The sequence below is a fragment of the Heterodontus francisci genome, chromosome 2 (genome assembly GCF_036365525.1).
Source record: "Heterodontus francisci isolate sHetFra1 chromosome 2, sHetFra1.hap1, whole genome shotgun sequence".
In the NCBI taxonomy this organism is placed as follows: Eukaryota; Metazoa; Chordata; class Chondrichthyes; order Heterodontiformes; family Heterodontidae; genus Heterodontus; species Heterodontus francisci.
The window spans coordinates 207,549,984-207,565,744 of record NC_090372.1 but is presented as its reverse complement, the minus strand read 5'-3'; the positions used below and the strand labels follow the sequence as shown (position 1 = coordinate 207,565,744).

General features: G+C 44.1%; 1 protein-coding gene across 1 annotated transcript in view; it reads left to right on the top strand.

Moving 5' to 3' along the window:
- Window positions 1-15,761, top strand: part of obscnb (obscurin, cytoskeletal calmodulin and titin-interacting RhoGEF b) — an 868,128-nt gene that overhangs the window by 354,334 nt on the left and 498,033 nt on the right. Inside the window, exons 75-78 of the mRNA XM_068053434.1 lie at window positions 4,218-4,484; window positions 6,362-6,628; window positions 9,036-9,302; window positions 12,393-12,659. Of these exons, the coding sequence (XP_067909535.1) occupies window positions 4,218-4,484; window positions 6,362-6,628; window positions 9,036-9,302; window positions 12,393-12,659 (1,068 nt within the window). The remainder of the gene's footprint in view (window positions 1-4,217; window positions 4,485-6,361; window positions 6,629-9,035; window positions 9,303-12,392; window positions 12,660-15,761) is intronic.

Below are 15,761 nucleotides of genomic sequence, written 5' to 3'. Positions count from 1 at the left end.
GACCTCCCTGCTTTTGTAATCTATGCCTCGATTGATAAAGGCAAGTGTCCCATCTGCCTTTTTCACCACCCTATTAACCTGCCCTTCTGCCTTCAGAGATCTATGGACAAACACGCCAAGGTCCCTTTGTTCCTCGGAACTTCCCAGTGTCAGGCCATTCATTGAATACTTCCGTGTCACATTACTCCTTCCAAAGTGTATCACCTCACACTTTTCAGCGTTAAATTCCATCTGCCACTTTTCTGCCCATTTGACCATCCGGTCTATATCTTCCTGTAACCCAAGACACTCCACCACACTGTTAACCACTCGGCCAATCTTTGTGTCATCCGCGAACTTACTGATCCTACCCCCGACACAGTCATCTATGTCGTTTATATAAATGACAAACAATAGGGGATCCAGCACAGATCCCTGTGGTACGCTACTGGACACTGGCTTCCAGTCACTAAAACAGCCGTCTGTCATCACTCTCTGTCTCCTACAGCTAAGCCAATTTTGAATCCACCTTATCAAGTTACCTTGTATCCCATGTGCATTTACTTTCTTGATAAGTCTCCCATGTGGGACCTTGTCAAAGGCTTTGCTGAAATCCATGTAAACTACATCAACTGCACTACCCTCATCTACACACCTGGTCACATGCTCAAAAAATTCAATCAAATTTGTTCGGCATGACCTCCCTCTGACAAAGCCATGCTGACTATTCCTAATCAAATTTTGCCTCTCCAAGTGGAGATAGATTCTCTCCTTCAGAATTTTGTCCAATAGTTTCCCTACCACTGACGTGAGACTCACTGGTCTGTAGTTCCCTGGCTTATCTCTACAACCTTTCTTAAATAGTGGGACCACATTAGCTGTTCTCCAGTCCTCTGGCACCTCCCCCGTGGCCTGAGAGGAATTAAAAATTAGGGTCAGAGCCCCTGCAATCTCCACCCTCGCCTCCCACAGCATCCTGGGACACAAATCGTCCGGACCTGGAGATTTGTCCACTTTTAAGCCTTCCAAAACCTCCAATATCTTGTCACTCCCGATGACAATTTGCTCAGGAACTTCACAGTCTCTCTCTCTAAGTTCCATATCTACATCCTCTTTCTCTTGGGTGAAGACAGATGTGAAGTATTCATTCAACACCCTACCAATGTCCTCTGGCTCCACCCACAAATTTCCCCCTTGGTCCCTAATGGGTCCTACTCTTTCCCTGGTTATCCTCTTCCCATTGATATACTTATAGAATATCTTGGAATTTTCCCTACTTTTACTAGCCAGAGCTTTCTCATATCCCCTCTTTGCTCTCCTAATTGCTTTCTTAAGCTCCATCCTACACTTTCTGTACTCCACTAATGCTTCCATTGATTTGCTCTCCTTGTATTTGCTAAAAGCCTCTTTTTTCCTCCTCATCGTACCCTGAATGTTTCTGGTCATCCATGGTTCTCTGGGCTTGATGCTCCTACCTATTCCCCTCAACGGAACATGTTGGGCTCCCCATTTCCTTTTTGAATGCCCCCCACTGCTCTTCTGTAGATTTCCCGACAAGTAACTCTTTCCAGTCTACCTTGGCCAGATCCTGCCTTTTACTAAAATTCGCTCTCCCCCAATCCGAAACGTTTTTTTGCAACTTGTCTATTTCTTTCTCCATAACATGCTTAAATTGTACCATGTTGTGGTCGCTATCACCAAAATGTTCCCCCACCAACACATCAACCACCTGTCCGGCTTCATTCCCCAGAATTAGGTCCAGCACTGCACCCTCCCAGTTGAGGCCAAATCATTAAATATATTCAAGAAAGAGTTTGATATAGTTCTTAGGGCTAAACGGATCAAGGGATACAGGGAGAAAGCGGGAACAGAGTACTGAGTTGGGATGATCAGCTATGAGCATATTGAACAGCAGTGCAGGCTCGAAGGGCCGAATGGCCTACTCCTGCTCCTGTTTTTCTATGTTTCTATTATGGACCCTAGTTGTCTTTGTAAAATAAGATTACACCACATATAATTCTAATGTCACATTTGGATTGTCCTCTTCAAATTTTGAGATTCTTCGAAGTGTCTAAATGTAAGGAAATAGATGGATATTAGGAGTTGAAAAGCAATAATTGAACCAAAAAAATATGAGGACATCTTTTATTCTTTCATGGGATGTGGGTGTCGCTGGCAAGGCCAGCATTTGTTGCCTATCTCTAATTGCCCTTGCTGCTACACAGTGAATAGGGGGTGTAATGGAAGGTGCATACACGAATGAAATGAAATAAAAACAATAGCAATATCATAAAGCTGCCACTAAAACAATAGAAATATCACAAAGCTGCCACTGTAGTACGGTGAAGTACTGTAGGTTGCTGTTTAATCGTAATGAAATGGTACTCTTAACTATTAGAATAGATTATTGTTTCAGTGAAACGGAACAGAGTTATATTTGCGTATCGAGATTCTTGGAGAGTGCAGAAGGGCATCTTGACTGATTAAGACACATCAGGATTTAAAATGTTGTTTCCCTTATCCCTGGTTCAGATTTTCAAACAAGAGCTTCAAAATGGAGAAGCTAAAGAAGCTAGTACCATTACTCTGCTTTGTGAGATTACAAAACCTAATACAGTACTGCAAGCACTAATCCAATCCAGCAGTTGTGAAGAAAAAAGCAACCACGACTGGAATTTTACAGCCCCCCAATGAGCGGGGTGGTGGGGCGGGGGGTGGGGGGAGGGCTGTGGGGGGAGAGCGTAAAATTGAGTGGGAGGCGGGGAGGGCTGTTCCCGACGACTTCCCGCCCCTGCTGCAGTTTTATGCAGGACAGTGGCCTATTAACTGCCACTTAAGGGCCTCCTCCCACTGCCGCGGGTATTTTACCTGTGGTAGGCGGACGGCAAAGCCCCCAAGAACACCACCAAGCGGCCTTCTTGCAGGCTGTGGGCGGGGAGCGTCTCCTGATCGGGTATCCTGTGCCTCACGGAGGGCCTCCCCCGAAGCCCCAACCGTTCCCACTGCACAACACTTCCAAACCCTCCCCACCACCCGACCCCACTCCCCCACTCCCCACCAGTTGACCCCCACTTGCCTCGCCGGGGCTAAGCCGATTGTCCCCAGTGAGGCCCCAAAAACGTACCTTGGTTCCGGGCCGTACTTCACCTTGCTTGCGATGGCTGGATGTAGTTCCAGCAGTGGCCTCTGCTCCCAGTGGAGCTGCTGGGACTAAGATCTGCCGGCCCACTGATTGGCCCGCAGCTCCATTAGGCAGGACTTCCTGCCTCAAGGAGGGGGAACATAAGAACTAGGAGCAGGAGTAGGCAATTCAGCCCCTCGAGCCCGCTCCGCCATTCAGTATGATCATGGCTGATCTCATCTCAGCCTCAACTCCACTTTCCTGCCCTTAACTCTTCAACCCATTACTAATTAAAAATCTGTCCATCTCCTCCTTAAATTTACTCAATATCCCGGCATCCACCGCACTTTGGGGTAGTGAATTCCACAGACTCACGACCCTTAGGGAGAAGTAATTTCTCCTCAGCTCTGTTTTAAATCTGCTACCCCTTATCCTAAAACTATGACCTCTCGTTCTAGATTGCCCCAGCAGAGGAATCATCCTCTCTCTGTCTACTTTGTCAATCCCCATAATCATCTTACATACCTTAATTAGATCTCCTCTCATTCTTCTAAACTCTGGAGTAAAGGCCTAAACTGCTCAATCTCTCTTCATAAGACAAACCCCTCATCCCTGGAATCAATCTAGTGAACCTCCTCTGAACTGCCTCCAATGCCAGTACATCCCTCCTCAAGTAAGGGGACCAAAACTGTACGCAATACTCCAGGTGCGATCTCACTACTGCCTTGTACAGTTGCAGCAACACTTACCTACCTTTAGACACTAATCCTTTATCAATAAATGCTAAAATTCCATTTGCCTTCCTTGGAAGTCCCGCCCAAGGCCAATTCAGAGCCTGAGGAGTGAAAAGTCCCATCCTGGCTCCCCAGGCCCGGCGGAGGCGGGCTTCCCCCCCGACTTCTTAGCTGGTGGATGGGACTTTCTGCCCAATGTACGATTGTGACCCATGACAGAAATGTTCAGGCTGTTGAGGAATGTTAATAGAATCCTGACATTGAATAGCTTCCTCAAACATTGTTTTTTAGAGAGCTTGTTTCAAATTTGGTGGATGTTCAGAAAACAGACTTGAATTTTAGCTGACGTTCATCATCATGAACTAATTTACTATCTCTCTTAGCTCTTCCTGTGCTTTTCAAACAAGAACTTCAGAACAAGGAAGCTGAAGAGGATAGTACTGCCATTCTGAACTGTGAGATTATGAAACCGGAAGCAGCAGTGGAATGGAGGAAGGGATCTATGGTACTACACCCCAGTGAGAAGCACGAAATGAAACAAAAAGGTTCCTGTGTTGAGTTGCATATTCATAGCCTGAAAGCCGAAGATGCTGGAGAATATACCTGTGATTCAGGGGATCAGCAGACAACGGCCAACCTAAAAGTAAAGGGTAAGCCAATAATCATGACTCCTGATGAATAGTTTATTTTCCATCTTCCCATAAGATTGCATCCATCGTTTTATTTATAATTGTTGGTCTTATGGATTCCTTGTTCAATTTTTTTCCTTTTGTGCCAAAATACTGTCACATATTATTGCAGAAGTCAGCACTTTTTGGGAGATGGAAATTGCAGCATTTTATTGTTCATTTTACCCATTAGAATGACATTAGTTTGAAATAAAGTAGTGTTTGAATTGGCAAAAATATTCTGAACTGCTTTTGAACCTTTTTGTGAAGTTATGCTCAGAACTCTGGAATTACGTAGAAATGGAGTGTCTACTTGTGATGCGCTTGATGAAGACTAAATTAAAAATAGGTAGAAAATGAGTTGTCTTGTTAGACACAATTAAGGCTTTCGACAAAGTCCTACATAAGCGGTTAGCGTGTAAAATTAAAGCGCATGGGATTGGGGGTAGCATATAGCGGTGGATAGAAAATTGGTTGGCAGACAGGAAACAAAGAGTAGGAATAAATAGGTCTTTTTCCAAATGGCAGGCAGTGACTAGTGAGGTACCGCAGGGATCAGTGCTAGGACCCCAGCTATTCACAATATGTATTAATGATTTAGATGAGGGAACTAAATATAATACCTCCAAATTTGCAGGTGACACAAAACTGGGTGGGAGGGTGAGTTGTGAGGAGGATGCAGAGAAGCTTCAGGGTGATTTGGTCAAGTTGAGTAGGTGGGCAAATGCATGGCAGATGCAGTATAATGTGGATAAATGTGAGGTTATCCACTTTGGTAGCAAAAACAGGAAGGCAGATTATTATCAGAACGGCAAAACTGAGAGAGGGGAATATGTAACGAGACCTGGGTGTTCTCATACACCAGTCGCTGAAGGTAAGCATGCAGGTGCAACAGGCGGTAAAAAGGGCAAATGGTATGTTGGCCTTCATAACGAGAGGATTCGAGTACAGGAGCAGGGATGTCTTGCTGCAATTACACAGGGCCTTGGTGAGGCCACACCTGAAATAGTGTGTGCAGTTATGGTCTCCTTATCTGAGGAAGGGTGTTCTTGCTACAGAGTGCAGCGAAGGTTTACCAGACTGATTCCTTGGATGGCAGGACTGACGTATGAGGAGAGACTGAGTCGGTTAGGATTCTCTTCGCTGGAGTTCAGAAGAGTGAGGGGGGATCTCATAGAAACCTATAAAATTCTAACAGGACTTGACAGGGTAGATGCAGGAAGGATGTTCCCGATGGTGGGGGAGTCCAGAACCACGGGTCATGGTCTAAGGAAATGGGGTAAACCTTTCAGGACTGAGAGGAGGAGAAATTTATTCACCCAGAGAGTGGTGAGCCTGTGGAATTCACTACCACAGAAAGCAGTTGAGGCCAAAACATTGTATTTTTTCAAGAATCAGTTAGATATAGCTGTTGGGTCAAAAGGGATCAAAGGATATGGGGGGAAAGCGGGAACCGGTTACTGAGTTAGATGATCAGCCATGATCATAATGAATGGTGGAGCAGGCTCAAAGGGCCGAATAGCCTACTCCTGCTCCTATTTTCTATGTTTCTATGTATATAACTGTGTAACGTTAGTGCAGATTGTAACATTCTTCAGTTCAGGCTGACAAAAATGAAGACGCAGGTAAGTTGCAATTTGTATGTTAACATCCAGGAGTAATTTAATTCAGCAGTTCTAGAGATGGCAACAACTCTAAAAGCGCATTCAGGCTGTTGAGGAATGGTCGCGGAACGCTGATATTGAATAGCCTTGTCAAACATTTAAGTGAGCTTATTTGAAATTTTGTTGGTATCCAGAAATCAAATTTGAATCTTAGTTGAAGTTCATCATCATGAGCGAAATTATTGTCTCTCTTAGCCCTTCCTGTGCTTTTCAAACAAGAGCTTCAGAATAAGGAAGCTGAAGAGGATAGTACTGCCATTCTGAACTGTGAGATTACAAAACCGGATGCCCCAGTGGAGTGGAGGAAGGGATCAATGGTACTTCATCCAAGTGAAAAACATGAAATGAAACAAAGGGGTTCCTGTGTTGAGTTGCATATTCATAGCCTAAGAGTTGAGGATGCTGGAAAATATACTTGCGACTCAGGGGATCAGCAGACAACAGCATCTTTAAAAGTGAAGGGTAGGTCATTTACCGTTACTCACTGTAATTAAATCTTCCTAAGTTTTCATCAATTGAAATGTCTCATTTAGCTAGACATATCAGTCATCTTTATTGTCTGTAAAGGTTGAGCTGTATGTGTTGTTTACAGAATTCTGAATTTTATTGCACATTTTTGCAATTTAAATATTAATTTTCCTCCTAAAACAGACAAGAAATCTGCAGAGTGGTTGCTGTACCCATCAAAAGTCTCTCTCGGGAGGCGCGAGCAATTTTGAGTTTTGGCTTTGTTTGAATGGCACTATCTGTTGTGGGTGCCAATTGGACACCCCTTGCAGCAGCTTGCTGGGCTGTTGGAGATGGAAAATCGGCTGGCTTTTTTGCTGAGCCGTATGTTAGGCAGTAATTGAACAGACACAAGTTGGGTGGGCATTATGACAGCTGCATGATATTGATGAAAGGCAAGTAAAGATAATGGCAACTCGGAACAAAGACTTCTTTTTAGCATTACAGGGTAGACTAGGGTGAACGACTATCAACTATCAAGCCATGCAGCTTGTGTGCTTCTGAAGTACAACTTTTTGCATAGCCTCAGCTTCCCAAACTCAGCGCTAGAAATGGGAAGCTTCACAAAGCACAAACCTTCAGCACAGTATAGTATGTGAATCTGTAGCAGAAGACAAGGCAAATTGAGTGGACAAATTACTGCAATTTTAGCACAAGATCATCCATGAAAACATAGACTTCATGTATGGGTACGATCTTCTAGTGGTTATGTTACTGGAGTAAAAATACAGATGTCTTGACTAATAATCTAATGAATGCAAGTTGAAATCCCAAAAGTCAGTTTGAGACTTTGATTTTTTTTTAAATATCTGGAAATATAAAGCTGGTATCAGTAAAAATGACCATGAAATGCTTAGTTTCATTTGCAACTCCTCAGATAATGAAGCAGTCTGTGCACATTTGCAGAAAGTCCTGAACAACATTCCAGCTTCAGCTGATAAGTGGCAAGTCGCATTCTTGCTACACAAGTGCCATGCAATGACCATCTCTACCAAGAGAGAGTCTAGCCCGCTGCTCTTGGTATTCAACGTCATTACCATCACCGAATCCCCCACCATCAACATCCTGGTGTCACCATTGAGCAGAAACCTAACTGGTGCAGGCACTTAAATACTGCAGGTATTCTGCAGTGAGTGACTTACCTCCTGACTCAACAAAGACTTTCCACTAACTGCAAGACAAAAGTCAGGAGTGAGATGGAATACTCTCCACTAGTCTGGATGGGTGCAGCTCCAACAATACTGAAGAAGCTCAACACCATCCAGGACAAAGAAACTTGCATGATCGGTGCTCTAACCACCACCTTAAACCTTCACTCCCTCCACTACCAGCGCACTGTGGCTGCAGTATGTAACATCTGCAAAATGTATTGCAACAACTTGGCAAGGCTTCTTCACCAACACCTCCCAGGCCTGCAACATGTACCGCCTAAACCACAAGGGCAGCAGGCATATGGGAACACCACTTCCTGCAAGTTCCCCTCCAAGTCATACGCCATCCTAACTTGTAAATATATCATTACTTAATCGTCACTGGGTCAAAATCCCCCTTCCCTGAAGTTGCTTAAAAGCCACTCAATTTTATTAAGCTTTCAAGAAGGCACACCGCCACTTTTTTGGCACTAGGAATGGGTGACAAATGGTGACCTTTCCAGCAATGCCCACATCCTGAGAATGATTTTTTAATAAAAAGATATTGTGTAGTTTTTTAGATGAAATATTGGAGCACCAAGCTGCCCAGCAGATCTTGAGGATCACTTACAAGCTGATGTACAAAGTGCAGAAATTCACTAAGAACTGTTAATACTGAGCAAAAAGGAGAACATCTGGGCATAGCAACCAATCAGCCACTGCTCTGGCTCCTGTTCCTCTACAGTGAAGAAAAAAGTGAGCTGGTGAGCCTTTGTAACTTCCAGTTAATATAATAATAAAAAACTGAGAGAGATAGACTGCTAGATGAGAAGAAAGAGAGAACTACTTAGCAGCATTGTAGCCAAGTCTGGTTCCATCCACATGAACAAACTTTCCAGCATCAGTTACTCAGCAACAGTCAGGAATAGGAACACTGACCAAGTTTACCTGCACCAAACCAAAAAGTGTTGAGGCTGCTGGTGGTCATCTATTACTGTGCCAGATGAAATTAACTAACTCTGCACAGATCAGTGATCAAACCTGATGCTTTTGTGATATGTCACAGCTGTATAGTGTCTTAGGAAGGTAAATCATTGGTGGAAGTTAATACATTATTTTCAGTGGAGCAAAATGGAATTAGGCTTGGGCATCCTTAGATTCAGTGGAATCATTGTTTGCTTTGGATGTTTATTGAACTATAGCATTATGAATTCAATTACCTTCTCTCTTAGTCCTGCCTGTGCTTTTCAAAGAAGTGCTTCAGAGTGTGGAGGCTGAAGAGGATAGTACTGTTACTCTTCACTGTCTGATCAGTAAGCCTGATGCTCCAGTGAAATGGAAGAAAGGATCTCTGCTGCTTCACCCAAATGAAAAGTATGAAATGAGGCATAAAGGTCCCTATGTTGAGTTGCTGATTCACAGCCTAAAAGTAGACGATGCTGGAGAATATAGCTGCGATTCAGGGGATCAGCAGACCACGGCCTTCTTAAAAGTGAAGGGTAAGACAAGAACCATTGCTTATAATTAAATCATATTGCTTTTTGTCGTGATGGAATGCTTCTCATGAGCTGATCATCTCCAAAATACTTCTGAAAAAAATGATCTGCCATTTGCTTGATCTATAACTCCTAGTGGCGTGGATTTCTTGTCCGAGCTGAAGCTTCCTTGTTATCTTATAGTATGCACATACATGTTAATAAAGTATCATTTTCTAGCTATAAATTAGAACCCAGTTACTTTTCCTACAGTTAGTACTCAATTACAGTCACAACTCGAGATTTGCCATGTTTGAGATGAGTGTTGATGTTCAATTGTCATGTATCTTTATCCTTTACCAATTACTGTATGCATGCATTTATATCTAATTCTTCACAAATAGGATTTGAATAAGATTAAAAGTGGATCATTGACTTTAGAAACTTGTCTTGCAGAGATGGCTGATATGCTCAAGGATGCACCCTTACTGTGTTGGAATCAAGACTTATCGCAGTCTCCAACTCATTGTTTTTCGTAACCTCATAACTATGGAAAGCCATATCTTCCTCAGTCTTTTCTCCCTTCTGTCTTCCTGAGATTGCTAAACCCAAGATTGCCATCACCTAAGTGCTATTTCCTGATTTACATAATCTTTTATTATTCCCATCCATAATGTTGGACCCTTCAGTATAATTTCTCAGTCCAAATACAAGAACTTGGGCTGAATCTTTGCCACAGAGGCAGGAAACAGAATCCAGGTCTTCTTTTGGATCAGAAACCTACCTCTGGTGGGGAACTGATTAAAGTTCAGCTTTTCACAGGGATGAGCCCTTAGTCAATAAGGAGACTGGTTTCCTGTCCACTTAGAGCCAATGGGGGCGGGAATAGAGGTGGGCCAGAAGGACTCCTTTAAACACCCCATGGCAGCTATCACCTGAGGCTGCTGGTTGTCCTCAGGGTGAGATCTGCTGATTGTGCCAATGCCTTCCACTTCACCAGAGGAAAGCAGGATGTCGCAGGGAGACTTGGCACCCAGAGCAGGGCAGACCCTTGCTTTATGGATGCTGACCAGGATCAAATGCTGGAGGCCGTCAGGGAGAGGAGGGAGGCCCTCTTCCCAGATGTGGCAGGTGGAAACCACCTCTTCATGTGGCAGGGGCACCTCTCTGTTCAGTATCATGTCCCTCTGCCTCTGATTCCTTCCTCTCTCATACCTCCTGCTCCGCCCCCAGTGAGCTGTCTCCTACCAGGGCCTCACCGTCCTCAAGGTCCACACCTCTCTGGAGAACACAGCTGACCACCACAATGACAGAAATGCTTGCAGGAGGGTATTGGAGGGCACCACCTGACGGTTTCAGACACAGGAATCGCATCTTTAGAAGTCCGATCGCCTGCTCCATGGTTGGCCTGCTGAGCAGGTGGCATTAGTTGTATTGCTTCTGTTCCTCTGTCTGGGGCTCCCATAGAGGGGTCAATAGCTATCTCTTCAAGGGAGTTCCTTTGTTCCCTAGAATCCATCCACATACTTTGGGGTTGGAGTGAAGATCTGAGGCAGTCTGGACTTGTGGAGAATGAAGGAGTCGGCAGCTGCCAGGGAAGTGAGCACACCCATGGAGGGTGCTCTTGTTCTGGTCAAAGGCCAGTTGGACGTTGAGGGAGTGGAAGCCCTTCCTGTTGATACATCTCACTGGTCAGTCGCTGGGTGCAATTGATGCTGTGCACATGGGGGAATCCAGTGATGGAAACTTGACCCAATGTCCACTGCCACTGCGAGGCCATGTCTGTCATTAAATGAATGTGCTGTCTAGATCTGGTAAAGAGGGCATCAGTGACCAAAGAGATGCAGCAGTGTGCAGCCATTTTTGAGAAACCACTAAGGTCCACAGCTGATCCTTGGAAGGAGCCAGAAATGAAGATGTTCAACGCCACAGTGACTGACGGGAGGGCATGGCAACCAATGCTGCGTGGTACAGGTTCTTCAACGATGAGAGCACAGATATCTGTGAATTGGAGGGAGAGTGGGATTCCTGTCTCATCCTTTCCCCCACCCTGTGCTGCTCATTATTGCCAGCGCCAGGATCGGCGCCTTGAAATTGACACGCTGCACAGCGCTAGTAATTTTGGGGCCCTTCCACCTTCATTCCTGTATTTGGAGGGCCCTGAAAATTCAGCCCCTGGTATCTGTTAATGAGTTAAGAGACAGGTGGCCGCCCAATTCTCCTTGGCAGCCTTGGCCCCTGCTCTTCTGCCGCTGCTATACCAGGGGGATGCTGACCTTGTTCAAAGTCTGGGCGCTGAGTGCTCACTCTCCCTGCCATCTGTGCAGCACCAAAGGCACCCCCTTATGAAGTGCCCAATCCCCCTTTAACCCGATGACCCTCTTATGGGACTGGGATGGTGGCCTGGGGCAGCTTTGACTGGTTCCCCATTGTGTACCCACCTCCCCGCAGCTGCTCTGAAACTGACAGCTTTTAAACCTATCCGTCCCTTTAAATATCTCAGCTTCACCCTTCAACAAGCTCTAAACAAACCTTTTGACCATCATAGTTGTCCTGATTTGGAGGGAGAGTGGGATTCCTGTCCCATTCTCCCCCTGTGCTGCTCATTATTGCCAGCGTGTGTATCGGCGCCTTGAAATCGACACGCTGCCCAGCGCTGGTATTTTCGGGGCCCTCCTACCTTCATTTCCTGTCTTTGGAGGGCCCTGAAAATTCAGCCCATGGTGTCTGTTAAAGCATTTGACTGTTATGGAGTGAACGATGAACATAATGGGAAGTGCAGAGCATCGATGAAAAGAAAATAAAAATGATGGTGAAATTATATGAAAATTACTATTTTACTAAAAAACCTAATAATGGAGCTTAGTAATAATAAATAATAATATGCCAACTACTAGAATGCATTATTTTCAGGGTACGCAAATGGGCCTATATTTGGGTATCCAGAGACTCATGGGAGTCCCTTGTTAGTCTTGTGTCTTAACTAAACCACACTATCATAAATTAATTAATGTTTCCTTTAACCTTGAGTTTGGGCAGAATTTGTCTCGTTATTCATTGATTTAAATGTTGATAAAACTGAGTAATCACTAACAAAACTGTTGCTTCCCTTAGCTCTTCCTGTACTTTTCAAACAAGAGCTTCAGAATGAAGAAGCTGAAGAGGATGGTACTGCTATACTATGCTGTGAAGTTACTAAACCTACTGCTTCAGTGGAATGGAGGAAGGGATCTGTGGTACTTCATTCAAGTGAGAAGCATGAAATGAAACAAAAAGGTTCATGCCTTGAGTTGCTTATTCATAGCCTAAAACTGGAAGATGCTGGTGAATATACGTGTGATTCTGGGGACCAACTTACCACAGCCTCCTTAAAAGTGACTGGTAGGACAACATCATTAATTACTATAATAAAATTATTGTTCATTTCCCAAGGACGTAATGATTTTCTTCAAATTTCCTATGACAAGATGAGCCACTTTTTTTGCTCAATAACAGTTTGTTTTGTGTATTTCTCTTCAGTGCTGGAGGTTAATTTTTGATCTATAATAGCCAGCAAGTTTTGAGGGGACTTGTATTACAGCCAGTCGGAAGAAATCTCTGGATTTCTTTTGTAAGAGTTAATATAAGATAGTATAAAATTGAAAAATAATGCAATGCTTCTTGAAACTTATTGTTAAACGTTGTAGAAAAAGAAAGAACTACTAATGAGAAGTCCATGATTGAGATGCACTGCATGAGGAATAATTTAAAAATGCTTATCAGTTGTTTTCACTAGTTATTGTCATATTGTTTAGAAATTACTGCTGCCAATATTAGTGAATAATATTGGACCAGAATTTGCTGAAATAAGTCTGCAAATCGGCCAGCAACTTGTGGCGAGGAAGATACCCTGTGAATTGGGAAAATAAGCAAAACAGAAGTTATTTAATTAGGTGACGCCAGACTTCGATTTGAAGAGCTTTAAGATTTTAGAATGAAGGAAAGACTTAGGGAGGGAATGGGTGTAAGTTTTCAGCTCTGTAAAAGAGTGAAAATAGATTGTAATAAGTTTTGATTTCAATAGTGAGGATTAGGAAAAGGCCTGTTGTAGAGCATTTTTAGAGATTAGAAGAAAAAAAAGAAACTTCAGAAAAGCGCTGATCATAATGTTGATAAAATAGAGGGCGAAATGAAGGTAAAAACAAAATACTGCGGATGCTGGAAATCTGAATTAAAAACAAGAAATGCTGGAAATACTCAGCAGGTTTGGCAGCATCTGTGGAGAGAGAAGCAGAGTTAACATTTCAGGTCAGTGACCCTTCTTCAGAACTGAATTGAGATGAGGAGACACAGAGATTAAGTGTCCCATCCAAGCATGCAACAGAGGCACTGCCAGACTCTATTCATGTCTTGGGCTTTACAGAGAGTTGAATTGTATGTTCTTTGACTGACAGATTACTTATTGATTTGTGAGAAATTAGTTGTCTATCATAATATGAGGCAGTAATCCAAGTTAGTGGTTTGAGGACATCAGAACCGATGAACATATAAAAAGGAAGGGTAGAAAAAGACTATCAAACCATCTCTATTCATCAAGTTCCCTGTCTACAGGGAGGCAAAGAAATGGCGGCAAATTGGAAGAAAAACTTTGGCAAATCTTCAGACTCCCTGACAGGAGAGTGGTTAGAACACAGGATGTGAGGAGGTGGAGGAGGCATCAGCATGAATGGTGTCATCCTTTGAACAAAGAACAGTACTGCACATTCGGCCCTCCAAGCCTGCGCCGATCTTGATGCCTACCTAAACTAAAACCTTCTGCACGTCCGGGGACCGTATCCCTCTATTCCCATCCTATTCATGTAATTGTCAAGATGCCTCTTAAACATCGTTATTGTACCTGCTTCCACCACCTCCCCCGGCAACACGTTCCAGGCACTCACCACCCTCTGGGTAAAGAACTTGCCTCGCACATCCCCTCTAAACTTTGCCCCTCTCACCTTAAACCTATGTCCCCTAGTAACTGACTCTTCCACCCTGGGAAAAAGCTTCTGACTATCCACTCTGTCCATGCCGCTCATAACTTTGTAAACCTCTATCATGTCGCCCCTCCACCTCCGTCGTTCCAGTGAAAACAATCCGAGTTTATCCAACCTCTCCTCATAGCTAATGCCCTCCAGACCAGACAACGTTCTGGTAAACCTCTTCTGTACCCTCTCCAAAGCCTCCATGTCCTTCTGGTAGTGTGGCGACCAGAATTGCATGCAATACTCTAAGTGTGGCCTAACTAAAGTTCTGTACAGCTGCAGCATGACTTGCCAATTTTTATACTCTATGCCCTGACCAATGAAGGCAAGCATGCCGTATGCCTTCTTGACTACCTTATCCACCTGCGTTGCCACTTTCAGTGACCTGTGGACCTGTACGCCCAGATCACTCTGCCTGTCAATACTCCTAAGGGTTCTGCCATTTACTGTATACTTCCCACCCTACATTAGACCTTCCAAAATGCATTATCTCACATTTGTCCGGATTAAACTCCATCTGCCATTTCTCCGCCCAAGTTTCCAACCAATCTATATCCTGCTGTATCCTCTGACAATCCTCATCACTATCCGCAACTCCACCAACCTTTGTGTCGTCCGCAAACTTACTAATCAGACCAGCAACATTTTCCTCCAAATCATTTATATATACTACAAACAGCAAAGGTCCCAGTACTGATCCCTGCGGAACACCACTAGTCACATCCCTCCATTCAGAAAAGCACCCTTCCACTGCTACCCTCTGTCTTCTATGACTGAGCCAGTTCTGTATCCATCTTGCCAGCTCACCTCTGATCCCGTGTGACTTCACCTTTTGTACCAGTCTGCCATGAGGGACCTTGTCAAAGGCTTTACTGAAGTCCATATAGATAACATCACTGCCCTTCCTTCATCAATCATCTTTGTCACTTGCTCAAAAAACTCAATCAAATTAGTGAGACACGACCTCCCCTTCACAAAACCATGCTGCCTCTTGCTAATAAGATTAGATTTTGATTAGAGATACAGCACTGAAACAGGCCCTTCGGCCCACCGAGTCTGTGCCGAACATCAACCACCCATTTATACTAATCCTACACTAATCCCCATATTCCTACCAAACATCCCCACCTGTCCCTATATTTCCCTACCACCTACCTATACTAGTGACAATTTATAATGGCCAATTTACCTATCAACCTGCAAGTCTTTTGGCTTGTGGGAGGAAACCGGAGCACCCGGAGAAAACCCACGCAGACACAGGGAGAGCTTGCAAACTCCACACAGGCAGTACCCGGAATCGAACCTGGGTCCCTGGAGCTGTGAGGCTGCGGTGCTAACCACTGCGCCACTGTGCCGCCCAAATTTGTTTCCAAATGGGAGTAAATCCTGTCCCGAAGAATCCTCTCTAATAATTTCCCTACCACTGATGTAAGGCTCACTGGCCTATAATTTCCTGGATTATCCTTGCTACCCTTCTTAA